At 41.5% G+C, this 9,635-nt stretch overlaps 1 protein-coding gene across 1 annotated transcript; it reads right to left on the reverse strand.

The window, feature by feature from the left end:
- Window positions 1–1,051: 1,051 nt before the first annotated feature.
- ddah2 (DDAH family member 2, ADMA-independent) lies at window positions 1,052–5,435 on the reverse strand (the record flags this gene model as incomplete). Its single annotated transcript, XM_080526191.1, has 5 exons — window positions 1,052–1,168; window positions 2,450–2,593; window positions 3,452–3,571; window positions 4,233–4,421; window positions 5,133–5,435. 5 exons carry the CDS (start codon window positions 5,433–5,435, stop codon window positions 1,052–1,054), a joined length of 873 nt encoding a protein of 290 aa, XP_080382317.1.
- Window positions 5,436–9,635: the final 4,200 nt, after the last annotated feature.

Genomic DNA, 9,635 nt, shown 5'->3' on the forward strand with positions numbered 1-9,635 from the left:
TTATAAACATGAATACAGATCATGAATGTATATTTGTAGATGTTATTTGCATTTTGGTTGAATGTGGTGCTTGTCATTCGTGCCTCCAAGCATAGATGAAAAACAGTGGCTCTAGCTGGATTGTCGACAGGGATTTTAATTCAATTTATTGGATGACGTTCAGTATTTTTCTGATGCAAATTCTAAACAATACATACAAAAGCTAAACTAGAAAACAACATACAAATTGACGTAACATTCTGTTGACATGGATGGCTGCTGTCAATCTTTGAGATCTGTACTCTGATGATGTGATAGGGATTGGGTTCTCACAGGAAGTATCGCTCTGTCAATAAGGACTTAATACTGATGCCGTTTACATAATAAAGAAACATCTACTATTGTGATAAAAACTTGGGTTATTGTCCCAAAATGCTTTGCTGTATGTGACATGACCAAATGTCCATTCCAAACCACAGCATGAGTATTTCTGTCTAAGCCTTAACACTAGAACACTTTTTTAACCTACTAAAAGATCCACCTCAGGGGTCAAATGACCATAGTCTTTACAATGCTAAGCTGCTATTTTACACACAACGACCACTAGTTCGCCGCTTGTAAATTACCCTGCTTCCTACACAGAAAAACTGCAAAATAGCTTTATATTCGCTTATCCTGATGTGATTTTAAAAATGTAAGGATACTGGGTGGTAGAACGCACATATCTAGGAAAAGTCATGAAAGCAGGGTCCTAAAATTTGATCGAGTGCAAAGATAAACATTTTCCTCACAGGCTGTTCGAGTGCTAAAAAGACAGCCGTGGCCAGATTAATGCCTCAATTGCAGAAATGTCTGTCCTGCAGTGTGACAGTGAACCATGAATATAATCTGAAATCTAGAGTTGACCTTCCTCCTGCTGCATTATTATAAGAGGCTGCCATACTAGTCTTTCCGCAGCCGTGCGGATTATATACATTGAAACTTTAATCAGCTCCAAGTCCCAAACGAGAGCAGTGGTATTCACAGTGGTTATATTGTCGTGTGTGTATGTATGGGGAAAGGAACAGGTTGTTCAGAAGGACGGCTTTCTGTTGATGAGTAGGCAGAAAGAAGACAGCGCCCCCCCGAGCTTGGAGGCCTCACTGCAGGCTGTGGGGAGGAGGGTGTAGTCAGGCAGCTTCTGGAAGGCCTGGAGGAAGGGGAGGAAAGAGATGGAACTATTATAGGGAGAGAGAGAGAGTGTGATGGAGAAAGACATTTGCTATGGGAAAGACTCTGAGGTAGTAACAACAGTTAAGTTCTGAGTTGTCACTCATACTGACGCTCAATTGTCATTTTGACATCTTGCTGAGTTTTGCTATAGGTTCAAATTCGATATGAAGTTAATTTACTTTGATTAGGCTACTTACATTTGATTGCAAATATTTGATGTAGGCTATAATTGTCTGATACTCTAATTCCTCAACGGTCTTGTATAGGCCGACATTCATAGTCTAGTTCTGCGTGCGTTCTTGTGTAGACTACTTGGATTGTACCGAGAGTTAACGTTTATGGGAAAGAACATTAACCTAGGTCCTCGACAGCTAATGGACAGGCTTCACACATGTTGGAAATGGTTGTTCTCCGAGTTGGAACAGAGTAAAGCATTCATATAAAAATAATATCCTTCATGGATGTTCAGAAAATCGCTGTCAAACTTGCCAGTGTGCTTATGACTTTACGTGCATATTACTGTTATCATTTAGTCACCTTTTATTATTTGTTTCTCATCTTTTACCCTTTTAAGTTCATTATTATGAGTTGTGTGGTCATTTTAATATATTTTTTTTTATTGTTTGTTGCCTGTGGTACTTTCTGTTCACCACAATACTGTGGGGCAAAGGGATTTTGCTAAGAGGATGCATTGAAATAATATTGTCACTCTATTTCCTTACACCTTGAAGGCACAGTGTCACAAGACACAAAAAAGAACGGGAGGAAAGCCATCTAACACCCAGGCTCCACTATGGCCATCGAGCATTGCGTCCGGAATTGCCGTCAGCCAGCGAATTATGCTTTTGTAATCAATGAAAGGTGCTCTACTGCCTACGTTGCGTCCGATGGCTGCGTCCGAAGTAAACATTCGTAAGTTTGATTTCTGATGGCGAACCCATGCGTCCACTCACATCTAGTGCATTAAAAATAATGAGATCAATTGTATATTTACAATTGTATAATTGGTTGTTGGTTATAATTGTATATATTGGTTGTTTTCTTGTTTTGCTATGTTTGTAGTCTACTTGATGTCTTTTTATCGTCTGTTAAATCACCACACTAGTTAATCCACTAATAGAGAAGATACCAGATTGAAAATGCTTGTAGCCAACTACTCTATAGTACAACGTGAAATTCACGCAACGCCAATGGCGAGGTGACGCAACGCTGGTAGTGGAGCCAGCCTGTTAGATGGCTGTCCGCCGTCTCCACTCACAGCGGCGCTGTCCGGGCACTCCTCAGCGGGCCGGTGGAGCAGGTAGTCCACCTTGGAGGGGCCCCTGACGTAGACGCAGTTAGCCGCGGCATCCTCAGGGACGGTGAGAACCTCATAGTGGTGGTCAGTCAGCTGCTCCATCATCTACACACACACACACACACACACACACACACACACACAGAGGCAGCGCTAACAGGATTAGCATGACATCCGTGGCCAGGGTCTGCATCCTGAATATTCCATTACTCATTACTTATAGATGGGTTAGGGTTAGGACTCGCAGTATGTAAAAAAAATGAAGCTCTTCTCGTGTCTACCCATATTCAGGCCTCAGACTTATTCATTGGCTGAAACACCCTATCAAGTTAAGCAGTTAACTCTAGGGTTGAGTTTCCCCTAGAAAGAGATGTCCTGAGATGTTCAGAATTCAGAAATGGGATATTTTTTCAGAAAGAACAGTTTACTAAAGAGCTTTCCCTTCCCGTTGCATTTTAAACATCCTAGTGCCCCCATTGCCTCATTCACTCCCCTTCGCTCAGGTAGGGCTGACTCACAGAAATGCTATTGAACATTCATGTCACTGAAGGGCTCACTCGATAGTAGGAGAAGGGATTGTATCAATCAGGAATGGAAAGGACCTTTGGACTTTCAAGTTAAGCTGCCTTTGCGCATGTGAAAAGTGTATGTACAGCACAGTCTAGTGGTATATTGAAGTAGAGCACCAAAGGTGGTAGTTGTTGTTTTTGTCAGCTCTGTGGTCATGGAGGGAGATCACATGATTTGTGTTCATGATATCAGACAATCAGTAAGGACAAATAAAAATGACATCGTGAAATGACCACCATAGAAAGAGAAACAGCAACACAATAATTGATATGCAAGTGCTCAAAGATGGGCCTACCCGTTAAGCTCTGTCCTACACCTTTTAAAAATGGTGCAATTGATACAGAAGCCCTTTCACAATTGTCAGAAAATCCATCCTCACACACACACACTCACCCGAAGTGTCTTCTTGGCCCCATCGCTATTGCTTATGATGATTGTGTCAGGACCCCCCATAGAGCAAATGTTCTTCAGACGAGCCCCTCCACACACCGGCACGGTGGACACAGCAAAGTCCTAAACCAGACCCAAGATGGTGAGATCATGAGGTGTTACACAGGAATTGTTTTTATACTTTCTTTCTCTCACATGTCAGAACTGCAGTCACTACCCATCTCCCGTCGGAGACTGAAGACCCATCTCTTCAGGTTACACCTTAACTGCTCCTCCTGAGACAACTACTACCCCCCTGCACTGCGTCTCTTAAGACACCTGCTTTTCCCCTATACTATGCCTCCTAAGACTCTACAGCCCCCCTTGTACTGTCTCTCCAGCACAAAAAAAGAAAAAAGACTTTCACGACGACTGCCTGAGCTAGATTACGCCTCCTGCTAGAACTGGTGAATTGATGATTCACTTCCTCAGTCAAATGTATTGAGTGTAACTCGCTTTGGAATAAGGCGTCTGCTAAATGCCAAAAATGTAAATATGTAAATGGACATATGCACTGCCTTGTCTTTGAGTCTTAAAGCAATGGCCACCTGCTCATCCCTTCTCGCTCCAGGTAGAAGTTGCCCTTATTAGGCACAGATCTAAGATCAGCTTCACCTCCCCAGATCCCAACTCTCAGGGGGGGGGGGGGTTAACCCTAACCCTTAACTCTCAGGGGGGGACAAATGCAAACCTGACCAGAGATCAGTGTCTTAAGGGTGAACTCCGTCCTACTCCCAAGGCTCACCCTGAAAGTGTCGGCCAACACTTCAGCTCCTCTGTGGTTGGTGTGGGAGGAGATACCCACGAAGAACTCCCTCCCGGTGAAGAGCACGTCACTCCCCTCCAACGTGGCCCCTCCAGAGCCCCCCTCCTCAGCCCCCATCTCCACTACGGTCAGATTGAGTTCCGACATCACCCTCATGACAGCCTCAGCCTTACAGAGAGGGAAAGGGAGGGAGGGAGTGAGAGAGAGAGGTGGGGAAGAGAAAAACACATGTTTTTTTTTAAATTTATCCCTCCTATACTGCCCTGCAGAAGCTAACCGCAGTAACTAGACTAACTACACAAACAGTGAAACTGAGAAAAATGGCTTTAAAGTTCTTGACTATCCAGCCAAATGCAATACTGCAATTCTTTATATCCCTTTTCTCTAAAATGGAGCAAGATTAAACTCTGAAACTTTGTCACAAGATAAAACAAGATATTGAGAAGTTCAATTTCACTCATAATTTGTTGTTGTTGTAGTTACTGCGGTTAGCCTCTGCAGAAATGAAATGAAATACGAGAATGAAATTAAATATTTTCTAAATGAAAAGATTGTTGTTGTCTTAACACTACAACAGCCGTGCCTATTTTACCTACTAATAGAGCCGCCTTGGGGGTCAAATAGACCCCCTTTTTAGAATGTAAATCTGCTATTTACACACAGAGATCACTAGAGGGCGCTTCTTTTTTTAGCCTGCCTCCTACACAGAAAAACTGCAAAACAGCTTTAGTTTATACTATCTAATCCTGAAGTGATTTTGAAAATGTAAGGACACTGGGTGGTAGAACGCACATATCTAGGAAAAGTCATGAAAGGAGGCTCCTGAAATTTGATCGAGTGCAAAGATATAATTTTTTAGCGCTCTTCTATTAAGTGTACCTCGCTGCGCCGTTGCTCTTTGAAGGGCCTGGTGATCAGCGCTGTGTCTCCCTGGATTACCGCCACATCCTCTATCCTCCAGCTCTCCGGTAGCTCTGGGTCTGGCGGTATCTCGATCAGCTGCAGGCCCACCTTCTGCCTCAGAGTTCCCGTCAGCACCCCGAACTGACGCTGCGCTTTGGCCAGGTCCGTCAGGTTTTCGTTTTCCCCATTTTCACGCCTATCCACTGCCTTCCCAAAAGTCTCTGGGATGCCTCGCACCACGGCGTGCGTAAAACGGCCATACAGGCTCAAGCTGGCCATGATGTGTGTGTGTGTGTGTGTGTGTGTGTGTGTGTGTGTGTGTGTGTGTGTGTGTTTGTGTGAAGGCCTGGTAACCCAGAGCTCGGACTCGAACGAGTACTGGTGTTCTGCCACCACCACAAGGCAAATTCAAAAGTGTGTCCTGCCTCTAGATGTGTGGGAGGGAGTTGGGACAGAGTTGGAGTGTGTTCCCAACGTCCTGAGAATGTTGTTTTTTTCCTGTGTAATCACAAGACCAGCTGCGAACTAAACAGATCTGATGGAGGGAAACAGCAACGCGAAAGAGTCGGTCATTCAGGCAAAGAACGTCTGAAGAGATGACCCCCAGGTGTGCCAGTCGGCGGCTCCGATACCCTCTGATACCTTCAGACTCATATGTGTGGTCTTTCCCTCTGATAGTTCAGACTCACATGTGTGGTCCTTCCCTCTGATACCTGCTTGAAAAAGAAAGAAGGGGGGAGCTTTATTTAGGGCTTTTGTTGAAGCTTGTTTGTGAATGGTCAGTGACATGTTGTTAGACATACAGTACAGGCCAAAAGTTTGGACACACCTTCTCATTCAATGCGTTTCCTTTATTTTCATGGCTATTTGGTACATTGTAGATTCTCACTGAAGGCATCAAAACTATGAATGAACACATAGGAATTATGTATTTAACAATAAAGTGTGAAATAACTCTAAATATGTCTTATATTTTAGATTCCTCAAAGTAGCCACCCTTTGCTTTTGTTGTTGTTAATAACATATATAATAATATTATTAAATATAATATGTGTTAATAATATGTTATTATATATATATATATAATATTATTATAATATATTTTATTAACAACAACAAAAAAATATTTTATTAACAACAAAAAAGCAAAGGGTGGCTACTTTGAGGAATCTATAATATAAGACATATTTAGAGTTATTTCACACTTTTTTGTTAAGTACATCATTCCACATGTGTTCATTCATAGTGTTGATGCCTTCAGTGAGAATCTACAATGTAAATAGTCATGAAAATAAAGGAAACACATTGAATGAGAAGGTGTGTCCAAGCGTTTGGCCTGTACTGTATGAAAACTCTGTGACAATCATGTCCTAATACTTCTCAGGGAGACAGACATTATGTGTTGCCATATTATTATGGTATGGTATGGTATGGTAGATTAATTCAACTGTTGTTGTGTAGTTTTCCTTTTGGTAATGCTGGAGTTGGACAGTTGACTGGACTGTTGGAACTCAAAAACGCATAGTGTCCAGTAATCACCAGATAACATGTAAATAATACGACATAATTCAAATAGCTACTAACCCTACAGATAGCCTATAGAGACACATTCAACTGTGAAAACCTAATTGATAGATAACGGTGTTTGGGAGTAGACATGGGGCGCATTCAAGGGCATCGATTTGAGAACATCCTTTGGCAACAGTTTTAGACAATCGCCACTCTAATCTTTCTTTTGAATCCAGCAGGCCTACTCTCTAAAGCCGACTACTGCTGCTAATTCTCCGCCACTGTTACACTGTTACATAGACACTATATATTGTAAATATTCATTCATATTTATATCTTACTTAATTTGATACCTATGCTTCTTGCATAGATATCGGTTTTTTTGCACTACTTGCTTTTTAATTCTTCTTTTTTTGCACCAACAACCACAGCAAATTCCTTGTATGTGAAAAACCTACTTGGCGAATAAAGTCATTATTCTGATTGTGATTCTGTTACGCACATGACGTTAGTCCGACCACACTGAGAACATTCAGACGGACCTCTTCCCACAAATAGGCGCAAGAGTGTCGCGAATTTCGTTTGTCCGAAGTTTTGCTTATTCATAATAAAGGGAAAGTGTCCTCGGGATTTCAATTGTAGATCATCACAATCATTCGAGGACTGATTCGAGCGCTAGAAGTGAAAATAAAAGAGAACAAAGTACATGCCTTCTCAGCATCTGCAATGTGCTGGCCGATATTATGGCCTACTAACTATACCAAAACAAAAGACTACAAATAGCAATGACCCCATAATCAGACATGCAGAATGTAGCATCTCAAATGATTGGCTGCAAGAGTTCACATTCAAAAACATTGCCAATAGTTTACAAATGTGTGAAGAAGATACCTTTTTGTTTTTGCAGAGGTTAAAGTTTTTTTTTTCTCCCGTTTTTGTTTTTGAACAGTGACTTCACTGGCAGGGGAACGTCTGCTGCTGTTTCTGCTCAAATGTCCAAATCCTCTAAGTCTGCTGGCCCGTTATTCTGTCCCCTCTGCCTCGGCTCATCAACCTCTCTTCCTCTTACATCCTCCCCATCCCCCACTCCCCCATCCCGCTGTCCGCTCTCCCGTTCTGTTAAAGGAGAAAACACTTAGGCGTAGGTGTACGTATACGATATACATATTTACTTCTTACCTTAATTTGGAAGTACAAAGGTTACATTGTCCGGCAAGGCTACTAATAACTCGTCAATTATTCTGACTCACTTTAATAAATTGTTACAGCTAATCTCTTCAAAACGTTTTACACGGCCTCATTCTCTGCAGGATTAGTCACTGACAGAAGGGTTTCAAGCGGTCCTCCCGAGATTAGGAACTCATATTCCCACATTCCCATTGTTTGTTTCCCAATCACAATGTGCCACACCTCCGCTTCCTTCTCTCGATTTGTATCCGCCCATTAAAACTCCGTTAACTTTTAAACTATTCACAGTTCACACCAATCCAACTTTAAAACGTGCAGAGGTCTAACTCACGTTGCTATTGTTATGTCTGCACACTAGGGGGGTATTCCATCAAGGTCGCTAAAGGAAAATCCAGGCTTGATTTATCAACATTTTTATTTAAAAAATAAAATAAAATAAAAGTGTTTTGATTGTTCTGTTCTCTATTGTGGTATTATTGCCCCCTTTTACTGTTTCTCCAGTGTCTAAATATATATATATTTTAAACTAGGTTTAGAAGAAGGTGATAGAAGAAGGTTTTTCCTTCTATCAATGGCCCCGGGCCTGAGCTGGATTACTCTTCCTGCTACGACTGGTGGATTGATGATTCACTTGCTTAGTATTAATGTATTGATGTAAGTCGCTTTGGAATAAGGCGTCTGCTAAATGCCAAAAATTAAAAAATGTAATGCCTGAGCGATGATATCTGTGATGTATTGCTATATGTTGAGTTGATGCTACGATTATGGCGTGTGTTTAATATTACAAACACAAAAGCTATGACTTTTGGTTTTGATACCTGTTAAACTTTACAACTAAACATTACAAACTCGAATGTTCACTTTTTAACATGGAGGTCTATGGAAACCAAAACATGTTGTTGAACCACTGCTGACATTAGGCTACAGTGGCGGCTGGCCAATAGAGGGCGCTAGGGCGCCGCCCCCACCTTCACTTCCTTGTTGCGACTTGTAAAAGTTTTTTTTTTAAATAAACATTGTTTATTCACAAAATGCGGCTGATATTCTGTCGGCGCCTATCAGCATTCATTAAAAATCCTCCAATACAATAAACATTTTATCTGTGTGTGTGGAAAATTCACTGTGAAAATACATAGGGGAGGAGTCGGGGCGCCGGCCAAATGCAAGTCTATGGCACTGCAAATACTTTTGGCTTACACGTGAGCTGTAGCAGCGCTCCAATTGGCTGTCTCCTATTTCTCGGTCGGGGCGCAAAAAATGCGCCCGAGCATGCGCAGATTATAGGCTTACCTAGGCTGCAGCCTAGGGCCACTACCACTAGGGGTAGTGTCATGGTTTCTTAGGTTTTCATTTTGGAGACATCTAGTGGACATTTTATGACATTACATTCGTTACTGCATTTATTCATTGGATATCGGTTTTGTTTAGTCACATGACGTGAGCACACTGTTCAGCTAGCTGAGAGAAAGAGCTCCGGAGAATCTCATTGTTTACATTCTTGCCCTGGAAAAGGCTTTGCTTGTAAGTTTGCCTTTTATTTTCTTGCTTAACTACAATGTATAATGTATATGTTTATAAATACATAGCTTATATTATTTAAGTATAAATATTTTGGAGCTGTATTTGTATTGCTATATTGATATTATATGTTGGCTACATACTGTTGATGTTGAAAGTGTAACAGTATAGTTTTGAGCATTACACTAATTGTACTCTTATGTTTATTTACAGTTTTACAAAATAACCAAACGACCACTCATGTTTCTGAAGATTTAGTAAAGA

Source organism: Nansenia antarctica (assembly GCF_963989245.1).
Source record: "Nansenia antarctica genome assembly, chromosome: 3".
In the NCBI taxonomy this organism is placed as follows: domain Eukaryota; kingdom Metazoa; phylum Chordata; class Actinopteri; order Argentiniformes; family Microstomatidae; genus Nansenia; species Nansenia antarctica.